We start from the raw sequence: 21,845 nt of genomic DNA, 5'->3' as shown, positions 1-21,845 counted from the left end.
AGTCACCGCCTCCCCGCGCTGTGCAGGCGTTTTTCAGCAGCCCCTCTATGCCGGCATCTTATTTCCTCCCACAATGCAACATTCGCCCGTGGCGTAAAAACAGTATTTTCACATATCATTTTTTCCCCATTAAATTGCGTTAATTCTACAATTGAATCGTTTTAATATGTTTAAATTTAAGTAAATATTAACACCGTGCTGCAACAAAAAAAACATATATTTAAAACGGTCTTCTCCATCTGTGTGCTAGCTCGTTTCTCCATACATTACTTGCTTATGGCACAAACAAAATCAAAGAGGCATTTTGGGTCGTTTGTAAAGTGTTTTTATTGAAAATGCTAGAAGAAAAAAAGGATTGATTAAGCAAAGAAATCAACATTCAAACTAGTACCCCATATGAAACCCTCCCCAAATTTTCCCGCATACCAGGCATCTACGATTCCATCCTTTGATCCAACTTCCTGGTCCTCTGTTTTGCTCTCGTCAATTTTCTCGCCATTATCACTGAAAAACTTTATAAAAGATAGGCAGGTGGCAGGCTATTTAAAAAAATTAAAAAGTAAAGAAAAATGTTGCTCCGGGAGGTCCCCCGTTAATTAGTTCTGAAAATTTTGCTGGGAAATCCTGGAAAACTGATCCCGTTCCCGAGCATCCATCCTTGCCTATAATCCCTTTCCTAAAAATCGATCCAGCTCCAAAGGATTGCGATCCACTGAGCCACTCCTCTCCAATCAAAACCTTGAAATACCAGGAAGAAAATCAGAGGCAGACCGTTAGAACAGAACGTATACAAATTTGGGGCAAAAAAAAAAAAAATGCGAGCGAGCAGGGAAAAAAATCCCTAACATGGTGCATCAAGTCAGAGTTTTCATTTACAGATGACAGCAAAGATGTTACATTTACATCACAACACTTTTTGTCTGTAACAGGCCAAAGAGGCGTGTTTCAAATCTATGACATGCACGACAACAAGAATAAAGCAATGACATGATTGACGGAATGTGAAGCATACCATGGCCTCCATTTGATGTCCTATCCTGACCATACAAATGAAATGTGCTCCACCACAATGGGTTTTTATTCCAAATCACTTTAATCCTTCTCTTCTGAAGTCTAAAGGAAGACACAAGGTAAAATATAGTTAAAGCGTTGGTGTCTCTGTCCAAATATCCTATGACAAGCCATTTTTCCTTTTTTTTTTCCCCCTCCTAAAACTTGCAAAAAACATTGTGTGGCTCAACATTTTTGGGGCGAGAAGGGAAGAAAAGGGAGGGAGGGGGTGTACAACTACATACCAAATTCATCTACTGTACAAGGACAAAAAATAGAGGTTAAAAAAATGGTGTTGGGGTTATATCTAGGGTTGCAAAATTCAGGTTTTGTGAGGGTTTCTCTCTCTCAAAGTTTTCATGGGAATAAACGGGAATTTGTGGGAATTGTAGCTTGCAATCAGTGTGGGTGGGACAGAGAGGGGATTCAGTCTTCTCTCCCTTTCTAAAGTCTCCAATTTGATACACAAGAAATAAGAACATTATCTGCGAACTCCCCATTAATTTTTTTTAATTGGCCCTTTTTTTTTTAGATTGCACAAATTGCATCCGCATCCTGGATTGTTTAAAACGGCTGGGAGGCGAGTAAAATTGAATTACTGTTTTTTTTTTTTTTTTTTTAATGACTAGAAATTGTTTACAACTTCATGAAAGAAAGCATGAACATCTGCTTATGACAAAACATTAACATTTAAGTTCGTCAACAATACCTTTTCCAAAAATTCCCCAGCTTAACTTTCCATGACAATTTACTGGAAATGTTCCGGAAACATGCCGGAAATTCCCTACCCCTTTGCAACCCTAGTTACATCACTGGGCGGGAGGGAGGTCAAAAAGGGCACAACGCCACCAGATTTTCTAGGAGCGTGATCGGGATCGAGAGCAGCTGTGTCTCGGCGAGTAGCGTGGCGACGCCCGTCCGCGTCCTCGGGAGTCGCTGCGGCTCCGGCTGCGGCTGGGGGTGCGACTGCGGCTCCTGCTCCGGCTGCCGCGGCTGCGGGAGCGGGATCGTCCGTAACTCGGGCTGCGGGGACCGTCTAATTTCACGCGAACGTACGCCGTCTCTCCCTGGCGGCACACAAGAGAACTGCACATTGTAGGTGGAAGGGTGCCGATTTGGAGGGGGGAGAGGGTGAGGAACAGGTGGTGTGTGTGTGTGTGTGTGTGTGTGTGGGGAGCGTGGCCGGAAAGCGGTACTCACCTCACATGGCACACGCACACAAATCCACAGTGCCAAGAGACCAAAGCGCTAACAACATACCTCATGCGAGCGGAATTTGGAGTTGTCCAGCTTTCGGACGGCATAGGTCATGTCTTCCTTGCGCACAAACTCTACAACGCCGGTGCCGTCCCGGTACACGTCTGCGTAGCACACATCGCCCGCCTCGCGCATGTGGTCCTTCAGGTCCTGCCAGCTGCCACTCTGGGGGAGCCCTGAACACACAAGATGGCCCCCATCATCTCACCATGATGCTGACTGTGTGATATATGAATGATGTCCGAATGCGGATATTACAGTAATTGGTTCCCGGAGCTCGGAATGCCATTTGGCTCAGCGCTTCACCGGCTCGAACCGCTAACTTAACAGAAACGGAAACGCTAGTGTTTTTCCAGCGTTAGGGTTTTAATGATTGGATAAGTATTATGAACACAATTGAAAGTATGGAGATAATTACCTTCTTTTCAAACCAAAAAATGGAAACATTAATTCTGTTTTGGGAAAAATAAATTGTGTTTAAAAATCAAAAAAGTGACTCTTGAACCATTGCTGTATATTTAAAAAAAATAATAATTACTGTATTTTATTTTTCTGTAATGTGAAATTGATGGCCAAATGTATGATTGTTGTTTAGTTTTGTTATACTTGTAAAGTTACAAAAAAAAAGTTAAGCCCCTGGGATCATTCAGTTTCCTTTGTATTCAGTTCTGTGCGCATCCTATTGTTCTCGGATATTCATACCGATGCGGATTTGTCACATCTGCGGTAGCAACAAAACGCGCTGTGCTTTTTTTTAGCATCAAAGTTGTTTGGCCTCAAATACTTCTGTGGGTTGTCCTAGTGCTGCTGCCACTCATCAACGTCTCACAGACACACAATGGTTTTCACCTCAAACCAAAGCTCTTCAAAGATGTCCTGAACATGCACTCGCTTTATTTGATTAATACGACTAAGAATATACAGCAGTAGCACATATAAACGACAAGTTGCTTTTAGACCAAAAAATAAATTAAAACAGAACAAAAATGCAGCAGGCTTACCCGACACAACCACCCTGTACTCAGAGCGTCTGGATGGGGGCCCGTATCGGCCTCTGGGGGCTCCGCCGCCGCCACCGCCGCCACCACCACCGGCCCCGCTGAAGCTGCTGCCTCTGGACCCCCTGCCGCTCCGGGGGAACTCGACACGCAGCCGGTAGCCGTCGTAGTCGTATCCGTCCCGGCCGTAGACGGCATCTCCGGCATCCCTGCGCACGAAACGGAAGATGCGCGTCACAATGGAAATGAGAGCATTAAAATCGTGTATTCGTCCATTTTGAATGATGGATGGGTTGCAGAGAGTTGGACAATTTCTGGAACATTTTGGGTATATTTCCATGGGAAGTTAAATTGAGGACATTTGTAAATAATCCAAAATGGGAATTTTCCATGGGAATTGATGGGAGTGAACAACATTTTGTTTTGTTATAAGTCTTCTCGGCAAAATTAATGGCTCTTCTTGCCCACATGTGAGTGCATTAAAGTACCTTAATTGCTTTAATTCCATTTCTTTTTTACTTCACTCAAGCGGCGACGCACCTGAAGCTTGTTTGCGTGTAAAAGGAAAATTTCAGCTCACAAAAACAAAAGGGAAATTAATTGATTGATCAAAGAAGATTGGCCGTGAATAGGTTATTTCAGCGTAGTCATGCACTGTGCGTGGTTCCTGCCTCGCTTAACCCCGTTCTGTCACTTTTCACAAAGTTTACGTTTTGCTTTGCCACCAAAAACAAGCTGTTATTAGCTAACCCTAACACTCAGAACAGGCTTATCAGGTAGTAGAACAAACTTTATGTCTTAAAATGCAACAATCGCGCCTTCGGCGGCTTTAACTGTGGATAATTCAGCAACTGCGTGCAAATCAAACTACAGCGCGGCAGCAATAATAGTTAAATGTGGCAAATACGGCATCAATTCTTCAATAAACACAAGAAACAAAATGGCGCGTTTACAATTTAGGATTGGCTGCAAGAAATAGAAACATAGTAAAAAAAAAAAATAAAAAAAATACTCCATAAATATATTAAAATAAAATAAATGGTACAGAGCGGGATTTGAACCCGTGACGCAATATTTTTGGGGCAACCCCTCTATCCAACACAAAACAAGCTGATACACATTCACTGGCGCAGAATTGGCAGTTCTCTAGCGATTGACGGTAGGTGGCCAGTTGCCGGTCACGGCAAAAAAAAACTATTGCACAAAATGTAGCAGCATCCTTGAATCATGTCGCACACCATTTACCAACAATCGACATGATCTATTAAAGTAAGATGAAATGAGAAATGTGGTTGTTTTAATCAAGAATTTGGCAAATTTCCACAACTACTTTTAATTAGGATAATCAAGCTTTCATTTAAAGTTGCAATATGGAACTTTTTTCCCCCAAAATAACTTTACAACAAGCTTTTTACCTTATCTGTTCACAATGGGTACTCCTGCAAGCGTCTGGCCAATAGTTTTCAGACTGGATTCGGGTTAGAATTTCTCACGCACTGTCTGCGGATGTGACGTAATGTGCGTGGTGTGTATGTGAAGAACGGTACGTGCAGTTTCATTTTTCGTCAGCAGGTGGCAGTAGCGATTCGAAATTGAATATTCTACGTCCAGTAGCTTTAAGTAAAACATTTCTGGTTTATTCCCAATTATGCCCATGGAGAATTTCCTATTTGTAAATGGCCAATTTAATGCTAATCACTAAACAAAGAGCTAGGCTGGTATAAAAGTTGTGCACATTTTTTTGGGGGGGTGGGGGGGGGGCATCTATTTTACAAATAAGTTGTTGGTGTAGTAGCATAATTTCCCAAGTCATATCTTATCACAATAACTAACTAAAACAATGAGGAAGAGTCAAGTTGCCTCAATTCAACCTTTACGGGTTACCATTACCTGGGAGACTGAGAATCAACACAAAGAGAAACAACTTCTAAGCACACACGTTGGTATCTTTTACAGATACCATGTCAATAAGTTAAACATTATTTTGGCAATTACGCAGTAGTAAGACACAATATACAAAAAAAAATAGTCCAATTCCAGTAAAACTGTGCAAATGTGTTGTTTCGGCCCGCGAAAACAAATGATAGCATTTAGCCACAAAATGGCGGTTTACTGAATGAAAAAGCCTTAAGCTAAGCTATCAGAGCGCCTTACCTTGGATCTTCGAACTCAATAAAAGCGAACGGCGGTCCTCCTCTGCGGTTTTTTAGGTCGATGTCTCGAATTGTGCCGTACTTGTAGAAGACCTCCTCCACGTCTTTGGTGCGGATATCAGGCGGGAGGTTGCCCACGTAAATTCGGCAATCGTTGTTCCCCGCCGGGCCTCGCACAACGCCAGACATCGTTTGTGGATGGGGGCTAGTTCGCTGCTGCTGCTACTACTACTTCTTCTGCTGCTGCCGCTGGACGGGTTTGAATAAATAAAATAAAATTCCTACTGGATATGCCGCCACGAGCGGGGAAAATGCGTTCAATTCCCCGCAAGGAACGATATGGTTGGTCACGCTCCGTCGGGTTGTTTCGTTTTACTTTGCGCTTTACGAGTTACTAGAAATTCTTGCCTCGCCTCAGCCTCTCTTTGCCACCAAGGAAGCCTTCTTACTTTTTCCCTCCGCCACTCACCGAAGTTCCAGTGTGGCTCAGAAACTCAACTACATCCGCGTAACGTAAAGTAGTCCGCCGCGTCCACGGGCAACTTATTTATTTGTTATAAAAGAGTATTGACACATTAGTTTAAGTGAATTGTTATTTATCAGTATTCATTTGAACATTTGATTCGATTCATCATTGAATGACAAATTTTGTAATTTATTTCCGTCTGATTTAAGCACTTAATTTTCACTCGACATTTTTAAAAAGCAGTTAGAAAGACGTGCTTATTATTATTAGGCAGTCCTCCCGGTGATATATACAATTTTTTTTATTATTTTGATTTTTATTTATTTTGATTTTGTAGTAGCTTTTGTAATGTATTAATCCTCTGGCCTTGGGTGATTTTATTACACTTGTATCCCATTTTTATTTTGTTGTTTGCTTCTTTCATATTGTATCAAGTTTTTTCAAAACTAATATCAAATAATCTTTGTTATAACTCCATCAAAATTCGGTTTGTTTGAAAAGCAACCTCAAAATGACATTTCTATATTCCTAGTACCCATGCAGATATGCTGTGCACCTGTTTTCTTGTACAAGGAAATTACATTTATTGCTCATATACTCTAAAAACTCAGAAGATCTGTTGATATCACTTGACAGGCCTCAGTCCAGGGGTCATCATTATGGTGTTAAAAATTAGGCCTTCTCTCCATGCAGGATTGTGATTTTCTAGAGCGATCATTTGAAAATGTAAACACTGACAGAGAAGTGTTGTGATTTGTCTAACATAAATGGATATAATTATTAATTATAACATAAAACGGTAAACAAGTGTGTATCAAACAGGCAGTTCTATCATGGATTAATCAGTCCACAGTTCTCAGTTTTACCGTTTGTGACCGCTGCAGTCTTTGTACGGCCAGAAGAGGGCGCTAACCACTTCTTAAATTAAAATATTCTCCATGCCAGCAAAGGGCGTCTCCACTTCCATCCAGCCATCCATTTTCCCCTAATCTTGTTCATATAAAGAGTGTGAGTTAAGCTCCTCTTTCAGGAGCTAAGAATAGTGCATGGTATTGCTCCAAATACCGCCATCGTAGCCAACAGTTAACACTAAAACGTTCATTGAAAGCAGTGTTGAACTCGTCATGTACTTTAACTTTCAGGAAAGCAAAACGCCAGAGAGTGAGAACACTTTTATTTGGAATGGAGTCTCTCAGAAACAGTATGCACACTGATATGTTGGTTTTGTAACGGGAAGCATTAACATCTCTTTCATTACAACTGATTTATTTCAATTTAGGCGTGTCAAGCTAGGTTTAGGGTCTCAAGTTGAGGTATAATGACTCGATTGGGTTATAGTCTGGGTTCTGCTTTCAAGCATGGTTATCAATTTAAATTTAAAGCTACTGTTTTCAAGTAAGTTTGCTAGGTGGTAACAATAAGTGAAATCCCCCTGACTATATCACAACAGTTTCTATTCACGTTTGTATGTTGATGGAGGCGTCTCAGCTTTATGAGCGTGTTTAGTATGAGTAACAGGATCCGTAGACGCCGTGCGCAGAATCAGCGTAGTTGTCGGCGCCCTTGTACTTTCCTCGACACGCCAGGCTGTTGACCTGACACAGACACACACACAACAACTACATCATGAACAATTTTCGAAAAATTCACATACTGTAATGCTGTGTATTTGGAGAGAGCAGCGGGCGGCCTGCACCTGAATATTAAATTTTCTGACCCACCAACACTCAAAAACAGATATTTGTACCTTCTACTTTTAATTTGCCAAAAAACTGAACTGATCAGGCCCAAGCCATGTCTAATATAAAAATATTACTTAGCCAACATCTGGTGGCTGCTTGACCAAGATACTATGTTGAAGTAAGGGGAGGAGCTTCATTTAGTCAGGCCTTAGCCTTGTCTAATGGAGTAAATTGTTTTGCCGCCATCTTGTGGCATCAATAGACAATTACAAACCTCTTTGGGTGGGGGTCAATTTCTGATTTTCGCTATTCACACTAGAGTTACAGTAAGTAAATGAGTTGAAACTGCACTTGCATCAAAAACTGAGCCACGGTTTGAATATTTGCAGGCTAAGTTAGAGAGGCCAGACTTGAGGAAAGTGAAGTAAAAACAAAGAAAATCTCTACTTGTACATTAAGAGCATCGTGTGATCTTTTGCCCCCTCTGACCTCGGCCCTCTTGATGAACTGCTCCGTGGCGGCCTTCTCGTTCTCCTTGTGTCCGCGCCAGGCCCGCAGCGCCGAGGCCTGCAGGGCACGTCCGAAGGAGAAGGTGAGGGTCCAGGGTTTGGCCAGCGGGCAGTTATTGATGGCGTTCAGGTGCACGGACGCCTCCTCTTCGCTCTGGCCCCCTGAGAGGAAGGCCACGCCTACCCGGAAATAAGGTTGTTGGCAAAAACGAAGAACAAGCGGAAGTACGAGTGACGTCTTGGTGTTAGGGTTGACTTACCCGCCACCGCCGGAGGAACAGTGCGACGCAGGGCGGTGAGTGTTGCCATGGCGACGTCCTCCGGGCTGTACTTTTTGCTGCAGCCATGTCCCGGTGTCACCATGTTGGGTTTGAGCAGCGTGCCCTCCAGGTATACGTGGTGGTCCGACATGGCTTGGTAAACCGCCGTCAGCACCTGAACTCCAAAACAATAGTTGCTTTATTGAAATGTCTTTAAGTCTAAATATGAGAGATTAGTCGCTCACCTTCTCTGTGACATATTGGCAGCGCTTGAGGTCGTGATCTCCGTCAGGTAAGAGCTCGGGCTCGATGATGGGCACCATGCCTTGCTGGAGGAGAAGGCATCGCAAAGTCGAAGATGTAACAGCCAATCAAGAATGACAATGTTATATCACATAACCTTTTACAACAAAAATAAGGTTCGCAGGAGATTCAAATATGATCCAAGCTGTACCAATACTGGATAAACCGTATCTCCATATTATTTTATACATACTACAGTTTGTAACAACATGAAAACACGATCCATAGCCAAAAAACTATTCAAGTTAATTAAATTCAAACTACTCATCAGCAACGCCATGATGAAAAGGTCTATTTAGCGTGCGGGCTGTGTACACCCACCTGCTGGCAGATGCTGGAATAGCGAGCCAGTACGTTGGCGTTCTCACTGATGGCTAGCTTGGATGGGTTGGCGTCACTGATCTTCATCACGCAGCGCCACTTGGCGAAGGAGGCGCCATCTTTTTTGTACTGGGCGCAGCGCTCTGCCAAGCCGTCCAGACCTACGGACAAACATTTTATACAGGTTTGTTGTTTATTCCTTAATAGGCAAGAGGAGGAGTTGTACAGTCTGATACATTTCCGGTACTCACCTTGGCTGGTGGTTTCTCCGCAGGTTCCTGGCAGAGGGACAACACCTTTGTCAACCTGAGCAAGAAAAGAAAACATCCTCAACCCAATGCATTGGGTATAAATAACCAACGCTTATTCTTTTTGGATTCAGAGCTGCGCTAGGCTATTGTGCCCAATTTGGGTTATTTTGACCCAGCAGTTTTAAAGCGGAAGTCAACCCCCCATTTATTTATTTTTTGACAATAATATGTTCCATGCAGTCCCATTGGTCTAAATATGGTATTCTGGTTAGTATTGTGTTAGTGGAATATGAGTTAAGCAGCAAAATCCAGCTGTTTTTATCCATCTCAGTGGGCGGCCATTTTGCCACTTGCTGTCGACTCAGGCAACGACCAATCACAGCTCACCCATTGATGTCATCTTCAGTCGACAGGAAGTAGGAAAATGGCCGCCCCCTGAGATGGATAAAACGGCTGGCTCTCATATTCCACAAATGTAATATTAATCAGAATGTCATGTTTAGTCACATATTATTTTCAAGAAATGTTTAAAGTTGACTTCCACTTTAAAATTACATAGAAAAAAGTTTTACATTTAATTCAGCTCGGGCCGCAATCCACAAAAAAAAAAAGGACGGCAGGTGGCAAATGGTTCCCGAGCCGTAGTTTGGACACCCCTGCCCTAAGCGAACCCTAATTGTAACCGTACCTTGACGCCAACCAGGATGCCTCTATCTCGGATCATTTTGACAAAGCCGACCCCTGCGTCCGAGTGCTGGTAGAGCGTCTCGTGGAAGAAGATGATGCCGCCGATGCAGCCGTTGACGCGCTCATCTGCGCTAAACAGGATTTGACGGAACTGACGACGGTTCTCCTCGGTGTTCTCCACGCCCACCTGGGCCAAACGCTTGGCCATGCTGCCTGCCGAAAACATCAAAGCTCAAAAACTCGTAGAATTCAAACAAAATACATTTTCCCAATAGAAATGTCTGTTCCATGCTCCTTGCGAGTGTTTTCATTTTGTATTTTTTTTTTTTCTGGCTGCTTGTCTCCACTGTAAAAAAAAAAGAGAACTCAAGGTAGCGCGGTAGAGTCGTGTACATACGTACCCACTGACTCGTCCGCAGCCAGGATGCCCTTCCCCGGAGAGACGATGCGCATGGCGGACTCGTGGAGTTCCTTCTTCTGAGCCTCGGACAGGGTGGCGAACTGGTGCGTCATGTTGGAGAACTGTGCTACCTTTAATAAAGGGCACCACTGAGTAATCACTGTAAAGCCAATTAACAAAAAAAAAAAGAATGGCTAAGTGTTCTGCCCACAGTAAAAGTGTTTAAAAAGGTCATAATTTCTATATTACCATAAAGGTGAAATGCAATTTTGTGGGGATTCCTGTCCAGTACATCAATAAACTTGATGATGATGATGCAACGATTTTGATGGTGTATAGTGAGGTATGCAGCAACCATTTTAACTTAATATCAAATATGGGTTAAAGCTTTTACTTCATAAAAACAGACAAAAATGTTAAAATGATGAACACAAATGCATTTTTTTTTTAAATAAAATAAATATACAAAGTTTTGAAATGAAATGTATTGGGTTTAAAAAAAACGTTAATATTTTAAAATACTTAACAAAAAATAAAAATGTACATTTAAAAACTAATTAATTAAAAAAATTTCTTCACATAAAAATAAACAAATACAGTGGACCACTGCATACACCCATTCACCTATTTGCATCTTTTGTTTTTTATTAAAAAAAAAAATGTTGTTTTTAAAGCCAACCAATGTTTTTGGGCTAAAATGCTTATTTTATTGGAGGTTTATCTCCTCTTATTCAAGAATGTTTTGGGTAAAAAAATAAAAATAAAAATGGGAATCAATTATACTTTATTTTAAAAACTAAATACATTTTTAAAAAATCCATTCCTGACGTTGCTTTAAAAATTAAAACATACAATATTAAATACATGCATTTAAATAAAACACGAAAATTTTAAAAAGTCCAAGTTAACTCTCAAAATCAATAATAGCAAGATTACATCAATATTTTTGTTTTAAAATGCATTAAAATGAAAACACCATGATTTTAAATTTAATACATATATCACATATTAAATTAATGTTCTAAAAACGAAACACGTAAATCAAACTACTGATTTCCTGGCTTAAATTGCCACTTTCCAGTTTGCCTAAGGATGCTTTACTTTGAAAGAAGAAGAAAAAAAGAGCAGCAAATATTTCCTACCTTGACAGGAAATGAAGCGTGTGGCAGTTCTCTGTGATGGGAGGAGAGGGAGACGGTGGTGGCCTTTTCTCTGAATCCAGCACTGTGGGCGGAGCTTGCTTGCCATATCGCTCACACCAAATAAGGGCATCACAATTGTGCACAACCATTGCTCTTTTCCAATCATAATAATAATAAAATAAAAGCCACTTGACTATGAAATAAATGCAACATTATCTGTAAATGTCAAATTTAACAAGACGTCCATGGACAAATTATTGAATTAAGAAGCCTCAAGCAACCCAATTTGAGCCTTTAGCGGAATTGCTATTTATATTCTAATTAGCACAAATCTCCCTTGGGAGGCTGTGGTCAACCCTCCTGCTATTTGGGTCCTCACCCTGGAATCATCACAGGTCTTTCCAACAGTCTCAAAGCAATTCATCAACTTCTCATGTGAGGTTTGAACAGTGAATGAGAAATTGAAAGTCGTAGACCTTTCCACCGTGATGTCACGTCGTCGTGGAGTTTCGGAGAGCACCACAAATACTTCTGTCATTTGACCAAGGAAGAGCCTTGAGAAAGCATGAGATGAGTTTAGCCTTCTTTTCTACTGCCTCAGTTTGAAATTGTGTCAGATAAAAAAAAATTACAAAAAAAGATGCATGAGGTGAATTGAGCCACTGAGAACGACAGTGGGCTGACGCCATTTTGTCATTTTTCAGGAGAGTGATTTAAAGTTTTATGGCTGCGCTATAGCTCCAACCTCAGACGCTGATGTTAGCAGGCTAGCCAGTATGTTTAGCTAAATTACTCAAAGACAACCCGACCAAAGCATTTTTATTTTATTTTTTGCATACTGCACTTATGAGAAAATGTCTCCTACAAACCACAAGTTTTGATTCCCAGTCTGTCCTTTTCCAAGTTCTAGTAGCTACTATGTTTTGCCGCTTTTAGGTCTTTAGCCACTATGATGAGGATCCGTTAAATGCGAGTTGAGCGTTTGCTCATTGAAGTTTAAAATGATGGCTGCGGCCCTGCCACCGTGGGCCAGTGAGTGGCCATGATGGACCTGCTAAAACAAAAGCCCAAGAGACATTTCATGTTGCTCCTATTCATGAGTGTGAAATAGATCAAGAACAGCAATTACATGTGGATTCCTCCCCTGGGACGCCATCGCTGTCAGCCAATTAAAAACACGTTAATGACCCTGCTTTATCTAGTGCTCTTATTGAGGCCGCCCTCATTGGCTGGTTGGTTCGGGCCTCCTAAATGGGTCATCTCAAAATTGCCTGTGATGTACGTTACAAAGAAAACAGATTATTTTCAGTTGTTTTGTCTGCTTCTATCACCTGACACCATTTAAAGTCTCTGATTAAGCCCTTGGAAATTATTTTGTAGCTGACTGGCTACCTTATGAGATCGCTCTGATGCCATATGCAAGCTTTCTGTACGCCATGGTTTGTGCTAAGATGTCAGAAAAAGCCTGAGGGAACCTTAGAACTTTTTGGGGGTCAATCAAAGGCGCTTTAAATGTTAGCAAGTGTTTAATTCCGTTTAATGTGAGTTTGAATGTGGTTAGTTCATTCCGAACATAGCCACACCCAAGTTATGAGGGTGTGCACACTTCTGCAACTACATTTTTTTTTACTTGCCTTGACGAGAATAGATTTTTTTTCAATTGGTATGTACAGTTTATAGGTCACATTAATGGAGGATAAAAACAAAATCCTGGTCTCAGTTGTATATATTACAAAAACATCACAATTGAACAGGGGTGTGTAGACTTTTTATATCCACTGTAGGTTAAATCAAACCAAGACTTTCACTTACTGTTCCAATACTTTTGGAGAGCAGTCTATGTACATTATGTAAATAAAAAAAACAACACAAACCAAGACTTTATTGAATTAACTTTATTATATAAAAGAACAAAGTAGAAAATTCCAGTAGAAACTTTACAACAGTAAAAAACAAAACAACTGGATGAGTTCAGTTGACTGGCTGCTAACGAAACGGCCCAACGGGAACTAACCACGTTATTAGCAAACGTGCGGCTAGCAAAGGTACCAAAGCAAAGCGGTCGCGTAAACATGCTAAACGTCAACAATTGCTGAAAACAAAACAGAAAATAGAAAGTGCACTTTGAGTTAAAGTACATCAAGAGTGGCAAATCCTGTAGTATGTAGTATGCCAAGCTCATTTGTGATTTGTGGCTTCCCGTTTTGTCACGCGCAACAGGAATGTCCGGAACACAAAATAAATTAAAAAACGTCATGGAAAACAAATGACAAACAACAAAAGAAGGCTACAAATATGCTACCGCAAAATAAATTACCTATCAGACAATCATTTCAAAACATGATGAAATACTTTTTCGGGACTCAAATCAAATCATGTTTTGCGTGACATACATCTCAAATCCACTGGATTTAGTTTCTAACCATCATCGCATCGTTTAGGATTGGTAACAAATATTTACACTCTTGAAAGTCACAACATGGAGTACCAATAGTGCATGTGTGTGTGTCTGTCTGTGTTGTGTCTGTTAGTGTGTGTTGTATGGACATTTTACTGTACCAAAAATATGCGTGTGTGTAATTGGTCAGGACAAAGGCACTCAATGTGTCACACGATGAACCAAACCAATTTCATACGGGGAAAAAAAGCCATCATTAAACATTTGCCCAAAAAAGCTCATTGAACGTAACTGGCTAGCCATTAGCTTTAGCATCCGGTGTGGACAACCGTCAAAGGTTTTGGATCCACTTTCACAGTTGACAAAAAAACAAAAAAGGTCAGCAAGTGTCGTCTGCGGTCCGAACCAGCAGACGCACCGACGCCTCGCACCCGTCTAGTGGTTGCCGTGGTAACCCAGCCGGGCCTACGCCTAGGCCAGCCTGTAGAGGGCGCTGAGGGTGCGCGCCGCCAAGTTGAGGAAGCCTCGGCCGGCGTCTATCCAGTCTTGCCATTGGGGGGCGTCGTGCTGAGGGCAGACACATACTGGTAAGCTAACGTGCTAACTAGATTAGCCACCCAGTTGAAGGATATGAATTGAGACAATATGCCCAAATCAAAAACCAAAAGACAATTACAATACAAAACAGAAGTGTGTATAATTTTATGTGTGTGCGCACACAGGCCAATCAAAAATAAGCATAACATACACACACACATGCAGACGCCATTCAAAGATGTCTATATACACACGTACACACACAGCCTTGAGCACGTAAACAAAGATGATGTCATCGCCGGCCTCACTCAGACATGCAGCCTGTGAGCATGTGTGAGGAGGAGGGGGGGAGGGGGAGCGAGTCTGTTGACAAGTCCTCACGCGAGCCAGTGTGAGGAGGGATGAGGAGGGGTGAGAGGGGGGAGGAGATAAGAAAAGCAGCACAGTAGTTCAACATTTGCTCAGAGTAAAGTGAGCTCATTCATAATATAAAGTCAAGACCACACACACTGTGTTTGTGTGATGTTTAGTTAATTATTACTTCAACAACAACAACAAAGTCCATGTGTCAGCCTAAAAGTCACATGGATGTCAAAAGAAAGAGGCGGAGTCACAGCAGTCAGTCACGTGTATCCTACATTGACCTTTGGCCTGTCACTCCCTTTATCAGCGAACCACACCAGCGCTCAGCTCAGTGAGGAGCCAATCGCGGTCTGATGTCACGCTTGGAACTATGAGGTTGGCCACGATTCCAGCTAACTAACTCTCTGATGACATCACGGATGATTGTTGCATCATGTGACGCCAGGTGTCACACGAAGACATCAAGCTATGCTATGATGTCATCGCGCCTAGCCTCTCACATCACGTTACGTCACGCAATGATGTCACACAATATCATGGCGCACGGCATGACATATTTTCATATCTGCAGATATCTTACCGCTCTCATCATGGAGGCGTTAAATTGATCCCCGATGGTCCGGAGCTGCTGGGCCACGGCGGTGGTGTCTACGTGCCTCGCCTCCAGCGTGGCCTCGCCTCTGGGATGCGACCGACCCCCAAACGGGCGTGGGTCGCGAGGCAGCAGGTCCGGCAGGGGACCGCGCTGATGGGCCGCCTCCTGACGTTGCTGCCCGCCGTCTATGCAGAAAGAAGTCCCAAACAGGAAGTTAGACTTTTTCTGGGTCGACTTATGATTTATTTTCTTTGCGTTTCTGTACGGTTGCCATGGAAACAATACCCCCGGCACCCCGATCGGCTTTTTGAGACAGGAGGATTAGCGGAAGGTGACTAGACGGGAGAAAAGCAAACAAAACAAAACAAAATGAGAAAGGGCCGTGACTTGTTGCCAAGGCGACTGGAAGACTGACAGTACGCTCCGCCTTGATTGGCAGTGGAGCTGGCGGGTGCTGCACTCTGATTGGACAACTCCCTGACTAACTTTAATCATCGACAGGGTTGAACAGAAGTTATGACTCATTTACAACATTAAGTATGATAAATCAAATTCCCCTAAATTTAAAGTTTTATTGAATAATTTTATACCAGAGATCAAATGATGAAAATGTTCTGTTGGCTACATTTTAAACAATGCTTAATGCACCTAAAAGCTCCTAAATATAAAGTTTTCGAGGATTAATTGTTCAATAATTATTTTTTTTACAAAATTACATGGCATGTTAATTTTGTGTTTATTTTATTCTTGTATATTTTAATTGAATGTGTGAGGTAGCAGGAAATGCAGGAAATGCAGGCTGCTGGCGTGAGTGCAGGTGCAGGACAAGTCTCAACATGCCCCACAGCTGAGATGCAGCACAGAGAAGGGAAGGGAGGGAGGGAGGGAGGCAGGAAGGAAGGGAGACAAGCTGCAAAAAGATACACAAAAAAAAAAAACTCCTCAAGTTTCCATTCTTGCCCTACTTACATAAGACATCATTTTTGGGAATTCATGTTCTTGAAAAAAATTGTGTGTCAATAAAAATATTTTAATGTTATTTTATTTAAAATGAACTGAGCAGTTACCCCATTTTTCCTTTAAGATTTTTTTTGTACTAAAATATTAATTAGAGCCAGACTGATTTAGTCTTCTCAAATTAATCTCAATCTGCCAGTTTTTGTCTCTGCTGTAACGTTACGCAAATAATAAAATACAAAGCATGATAAAATGGGCAAACGTTCTGCCTGTTATTTATGCTGTATCTTTATTTGTTTTAAGTGTTAAAGGACCCAAAAAATATCTCTTTAAAAAAAAAAAAAAAGATTAGATTTGTTTTTTTAATTAATGGGCTGGTTAATCGGTTAACAAACCTTTATTCTGCCAAATATCGGAACGGCAAAAAAAACAAACAACAACACGATTTTGCAAAGCCCTGCTCTTGAAAAAGATAATTATTAATTAATTATCAACCTTTTCTTTATACAAACAAATAGTACAGGTCACTAAAAGCTGTACTTCTTACAGAAATGGTCAGAAAATATGGGTCAGTAAGAAAATAAAAAGTAATTTTTGCTCAAAATTAAGTTAGTAATTACCGAGATTTTCCCCAATAATATTTTTTACAAAAAAATAATTAGTAATTAAACACAAATTCTCTTTATTTTTTAAAATACAACATTGTAAAAGCAACAAAAAAATACTATAATAATTAAGTTTAAAATGACATGGGAAATTAGGATATCAGGCTAAAAATATTCTTAGTTTTTTTTTTAATTATTTGTACACAAATGTACTTGTTATAAAGTCTCCAGCCAGTTAATGGCAGGCTAGCAACTGCCTGACAAAGAAGAATTAATTACAAATAAAAGGCATGAATTAAAATGCTCATTAATAATAATAATTTAAAAAAAAAAAAACACTTTTGGTATATTTATAATCCCACAAGTACTAAATCAGGGTGTCCAAAGCGCAGCCTGATACTTGTTTTATTTAGTTTTTTTTACTATTGCATATTATTAAAAATATTAACAATAAAACGAACATCATCTTGTAAACTGAGATGGGTTTGCATTTTTACGCGCCGTGAAGAAACAGAAAGCATGTGTCAACTTTTATTCTCATCTGTCAACGATATAATCTGCTCTTCAAACTGGTCGGAGCACTTTTGGCTTCCACTTGCGTCAACAAAGTACGCCAATGTACGTCAATCTACAAACAAACACCTCACGGTACACCTTTTGAACTCAAGTTTATTACGTGGGAATGATGAGGCGGGGAAGACCAACCGCAGAGTAGCAACAATTCGCACCTGGGGGGTTTCAAAGCATGACTTGCGGACCATCAGTGGTCCCGAGAGAAAGCCACGAGGTACATTTGGAATTGTAATGCCTAAAACAGTAAACAGTTACAAGTTGTAGCTGTGGTGACCCTTGGGTTTGATGCCCCTCACTACGGGTAGTTTGGTATTGGGCATAACATCTGCGCAGACCCCTCACTGCTCATTTCATATTCATCTGTAACACCATTACACTTTTCCAACCAACGTACATTTCTGTTGATTTGGAAAGCGATTAGTAAATACGCCTACATACCCGTCGGTTATGTACTGACATATTTATATACTGTACGCATGGTTATACCTTCAAAGATTCCATCATTATACTATGTCACACATGGCTCTATATGCACTGTCTGTACTTTTGCACATTCCTTGCCAACATTACACACACACACACACACACACACACACACACACACACACACACACACACACACACACACACACACACACACACACACACACACACACACACACACACACACACACACACACGCACACACAATTATCCTAAATTACAATATACCCCACAGTTGTGTACACACCTAATTATATTTAATTATATGTTTAAGTATTCCCACAGTTGCAGCTTACGGTATGGTTTTTTTTTTTAGGCCGATTCCGATATTTGGCCGAATAAAATTCTGATAACCGATTAATTGGCCCTTTAATTCAAAAACTATATCATGAGTAAAATAACTTATATTTTGGTTCCTAAACGCCTACAACAATAAAGATATGAATTACAGGCAGAACATTTGAGTGTTTTACAATACTCTGTCCCACAGTATTTGTTTAACTTTATTATAGAGAGAAAAACTAGCAAAAATTTGCCAATTTTTCTCTATAATTTTTTGGGGTTGCGGGGTGGGGTTTAGTTGGTTGTAGTTGCATGTCATTATTATCTTTATCTTGTGTTGTAATGTGTAAAAAAGTGCTGATTCTCTCCATTTCAAAAGGAGGTAATATGAGCCCATAAAATTGCCGGGCCGATTAATCTGTCAGGCCCCAATGTTAATATTTGACCTCTGCCCTGGTGCAATGAAGTTGACTGCAATCATTACCAATCCACACATTTTTGTGCCCTTCTGGAGCACATTTGCCTCTGAATTTCATGACCCTACCTGATTGTTCTCCAAAGACGGCGTTTAGCTGGCTGGGTGGTGAAGGCGGTGGCGTAGGCAGATTGGGTTGTTCCCGGCAGTTCTGCTGCTGGTTCTGGCGGTGATTGCTGGGAGAGTTGTGCAAGAAGGAGTGACAAGCGCTGAGGTGTTGGTGGGGCAGAGGGCCACTTGCCCCTCCGGCAGCCTCACCTACGCTCTCTACGGTCTCAGCGCGTGCCATCTTACTGGTAGCCTGAAAGAAAATTAAAAATCACATTTTTACAATGAGTTAGCGTAGTCACCATGTACACTATTCCTCTATATTTATGACAATGCACAGACATGTAGTTGCTACTCTGCTTTCTTGTCTTCAATTTATCTTGACCCCTCCCCCCATTTTGTTACAACAATTTGAGTGATTTAAATGGTGTTTAAATACAGTCAATACATCAAATCCATTAGGATAGCTTTTTTCTAAAAACAAAAACATAACGCTCTACACCACCAATTTAACCAAAAATGTCTAAATACATATTGCATCCAACTTTTAAATGCATTTCATCTTTAAGAACAGTTGATTTTATATACATTTATGCAGAAAAAGTATTTATTTATTTATTATGAGCAATCCATTATAATTGAATCATTATTTAAATTGCTTTTATTTTCCTATATTTTTAATTTTCCTATATTGAAACGTACCATTTAACCAGTAAAATATTACCGTGTCTTAAAATAAATTACTTTTTTTTTATTTATTAACATCATGACCTACTACACTACTGCATTTTAATGTTAAATTAGGTCTTTTTTGGTGTGACTCTTGGTCTAAAAAGTTCAAGAATCATTCACTTAACTGAATTAAGCGTTGCAAGTGTCAGAAAAAGTCCAACACTGCCGAGTATTTATCATGCAAAAATGCACTTACGTTGCATGTCTGACCTAGATTCCTTCATCGGTCGCCAGGGGGCAGCACATGTGCCATTTTGGATTCCAGTGTTTGTAAACAAAATGCACGCGCACCATTTTAACAATTCTATTTAAATAATAATAATACATCCACTTACTCTACCCCATCATGTACATTTAGCGACATTGCCACTACATTTGTACGTGGGGTTTACTACAATGGCGATAACAGGCCATTGATGATTGTAAAGTGCTAGTTCGTAGCACGGCTAGCATGTTAAAATACCAAGAGTACATACAGTCTTGCACTATATGTAGAGCAGTTGTGTGTCGACCATTTTGTCTTACCGGTGAGTGGTGTTTCTCCGTAATGAGTTGTTCTTCAGGGCCGGTGAGTAGAGAGGCGCAAACCCGGGCACATCAGAAGCGGGCCGCTGCGAAAAAAAGTGTCATGCGGTCGGTCCACGAGTGTCACTTCATGTCAGACGACCTCGCCCGACGACTTTAGATGACTAGTCGAATAAATTTGTTACGCGTCCATTCGTTTGGCCGCTACCGACGAGTGCGTGACATGTTTGTTGGTCTTCGTCTTTTGAGTCTTTGCCGCCTAGTGGGGTTTTCCTCAGTTTTATACTTGGCAGCAACATCCGGTCTGGGGTTTCAACATAAAAGAACACATTGACTGTGTGACTGATTGAATATTGTGGTCATTTGTGTTTTAAAAGCTTAAAACAACACTACAACGTCAATAACAGTGGCAGAAATTCACCAAAAATGCCTAAATGATCGAATTATTCTATTTTTAAAACAACTTCTTTATTAGGGCCAAGCTGGAAAGACGACAAACAAATATCAAAATACTATGAGAATACAATAAAGTTGCATACTTTACAGAATAAAGTAACATAGTTTTCAGATTTTAAGAGTAACATTATAGTATGTAGTATCATGTAGTTGTAGTAGTATGTCTAGTGCACGTGGTGATTTGTTGTATACAAACACTGCAGCACTCCATGTGTGGTGCTTTAATTTTGACGGAGTATGGTCTTGACTTCCGTTGTTTGGTTTTTCCTGGTCCACAACAAGTGCTGACATGCTCCCTGACACCAGCTGCTGCCTCCGCCCCCTCTTTACTTGCAATCCTCATTCACAGTTTTTCTTCTTTTTTTTTATTTACTCACACTTGCATGTCACTAACTCAACTCATTGCATGCAAACTGTCACTGTCATGAAACAGGGCCTGCAGGGATTTGCATTTTAACAGTTGGTTTCTTCTTCGGCATGTAAACAAACTTCACCCATGCTGAGTTTTATCCCCCAACCCCCCAGCTGACTTTCCCCTTCACTTCCTAACAATGAGTCAGCCTAGGGTGTCATGTTTCTCTGTGTTGTGCTGCACAAGCTTGCCATATAATAATAATAATCAATTGACATATGTGCTTGAGGCTCAATTTAAGGCAGTAACCAGAAAGGTGAAAGACACATGGGATCACGGTGCATAAACAAGTGTAATTTGACGTCACTTATATGACTTGGGAATCCCCGAATGGCCTGAGGCACATGTGCTTGCTACTGGCAATAAGTGTCCTCAGATATTATCTAGGGCTAGGCTACTAGGTGTATGCTCGTAGTGTAATGCTTTCGGTTCAGGAGAGCCTAATGACTGCATAGCATCAGTTACCTTGTGCTGCATTTCCATCTCAAGTTCCACTAATTGTCTATATTGCCGATTTATTGTCAGTATTGTCAAAAATGTGAATTGACCAATCATCGAAATTAAGGGAGTGCTGACTTGACCCTCAATGGGCACTGCACTCACACATCATGAAATAGGAACTAGCAAAATAGTTGGCCTAATCTTTATTGGATTAGGACAAGGAATAGGACTAAAACGTGTTCCAAACCACAGATTTGCATCATTAAACTACCAATTAAATGCTATTGAAACAAAAATAAATCATAATCGTCCAATTAGTTTTGTGTTGCTATGCTAAAAAAAAATAGCACCAGTTTCCAGTGAATTACATTTAACTTTTTATTGTTGCTATTCTTGTTAGAATCACACTTGCGTTGGTGAAAATTTGGAAATGACAATATTTCTTTTAAAAATATATAGTTCAAAGGTCAGTAGTGCAGCCCAC

General features: G+C 40.8%; 3 protein-coding genes across 5 annotated transcripts; all 3 read right to left on the bottom strand.

Annotated features, from left to right (window-relative positions):
- Positions 1-309: 309 nt before the first annotated feature.
- Positions 310-5,915, bottom strand: srsf1a (serine and arginine rich splicing factor 1a). 2 transcript variants are annotated; one of them, XR_013294084.1, is made up of 5 exons: positions 5,460-5,915; positions 3,309-3,514; positions 2,311-2,483; positions 1,013-2,117; positions 310-738 (listed from the first exon to the last, which is right to left on the bottom strand). XR_013294084.1 is itself a non-coding variant. In XM_077565643.1 (4 exons), the coding sequence occupies exons 1-4, from the start codon at positions 5,645-5,647 to the stop codon at positions 1,908-1,910; spliced, it is 777 nt and encodes a 258-aa protein (XP_077421769.1). In that variant the 5' UTR covers positions 5,648-5,915; the 3' UTR covers positions 310-1,907. The 2 variants fall into 2 exon arrangements, 1 of the variants encoding a protein (XP_077421769.1); XM_077565643.1 differs by having other exon boundaries at positions 310-2,117.
- A 1,166-nt stretch (positions 5,916-7,081) lies between these two features.
- aldoca (aldolase C, fructose-bisphosphate, a) lies at positions 7,082-11,537 on the bottom strand. 2 transcript variants are annotated; one of them, XM_077565830.1, is made up of 9 exons: positions 11,480-11,537; positions 10,339-10,468; positions 9,939-10,150; positions 9,251-9,305; positions 9,000-9,160; positions 8,621-8,704; positions 8,376-8,550; positions 8,096-8,295; positions 7,082-7,519 (listed from the first exon to the last, which is right to left on the bottom strand). In XM_077565830.1, the coding sequence occupies exons 2-9, from the start codon at positions 10,448-10,450 to the stop codon at positions 7,427-7,429; spliced, it is 1,092 nt and encodes a 363-aa protein (XP_077421956.1). In that variant the 5' UTR covers positions 10,451-10,468; positions 11,480-11,537; the 3' UTR covers positions 7,082-7,426. The 2 variants fall into 2 exon arrangements, with proteins under 2 accessions (XP_077421956.1, XP_077421955.1); XM_077565829.1 differs by having other exon boundaries at positions 10,339-10,497; positions 11,480-11,502.
- A 1,821-nt stretch (positions 11,538-13,358) lies between these two features.
- bbc3 (BCL2 binding component 3) lies at positions 13,359-20,320 on the bottom strand. Its single transcript, XM_077566803.1, has 4 exons — positions 20,053-20,320; positions 18,817-19,048; positions 15,358-15,557; positions 13,359-14,444 (listed from the first exon to the last, which is right to left on the bottom strand). Exons 2-4 carry the CDS (start codon positions 19,034-19,036, stop codon positions 14,349-14,351), a joined length of 516 nt encoding a protein of 171 aa, XP_077422929.1. The 5' UTR covers positions 19,037-19,048; positions 20,053-20,320; the 3' UTR covers positions 13,359-14,348.
- Between the last annotated feature and the right edge of the window lie 1,525 nt (positions 20,321-21,845).

The sequence above is a fragment of the Vanacampus margaritifer genome, chromosome 5, assembly GCF_051991255.1.
Source record: "Vanacampus margaritifer isolate UIUO_Vmar chromosome 5, RoL_Vmar_1.0, whole genome shotgun sequence".
NCBI lineage: Eukaryota > Metazoa > Chordata > Actinopteri > Syngnathiformes > Syngnathidae > Vanacampus > Vanacampus margaritifer.
Note: the sequence above shows the minus strand (reverse complement) of the source record. Positions and strands in the feature narration are given on the sequence as shown.

What these genes read in the sequence shown, in the direction of transcription:
- srsf1a (XM_077565643.1), bottom strand. Translation starts at nt 5,647, where the DNA reads ATGTCTGGCGTTGTGCGAGGCCCGGCGGGGAACAACGATTGCCGAATT. An exon ending in GTACAGGGTGGTTGTGTCGG is followed by an intron (nt 2,484 to 3,308) that starts GTAAGCCTGCTG and finishes TTGTGTGTTCAG; the next exon opens with GGCTCCCCCAGAGTGGCAGC. An exon ending in CCAAATTCCGCTCGCATGAG is followed by an intron (nt 2,118 to 2,310) that starts GTATGTTGTTAG and finishes GTGTGCCGCCAG; the next exon opens with GGAGAGACGGCGTACGTTCG.
- aldoca (XM_077565830.1), bottom strand. Translation starts at nt 10,450, where the DNA reads ATGACGCACCAGTTCGCCACCCTGTCCGAGGCTCAGAAGAAGGAACTC. An exon ending in ATTCCAGCATCTGCCAGCAG is followed by an intron (nt 8,705 to 8,999) that starts GTGGGTGTACAC and finishes CTTCTCCTCCAG; the next exon opens with CAAGGCATGGTGCCCATCAT. An exon ending in GCCAATATGTCACAGAGAAG is followed by an intron (nt 8,551 to 8,620) that starts GTGAGCGACTAA and finishes TTTGGAGTTCAG; the next exon opens with GTGCTGACGGCGGTTTACCA.
- bbc3 (XM_077566803.1), bottom strand. Translation starts at nt 19,036, where the DNA reads ATGGCACGCGCTGAGACCGTAGAGAGCGTAGGTGAGGCTGCCGGAGGG. An exon ending in CGTCTTTGGAGAACAATCAG is followed by an intron (nt 15,558 to 18,816) that starts GTAGGGTCATGA and finishes CTTTCTGCATAG; the next exon opens with ACGGCGGGCAGCAACGTCAG. An exon ending in ACGCCTCCATGATGAGAGCG is followed by an intron (nt 14,445 to 15,357) that starts GTAAGATATCTG and finishes GTCTGCCCTCAG; the next exon opens with CACGACGCCCCCCAATGGCA.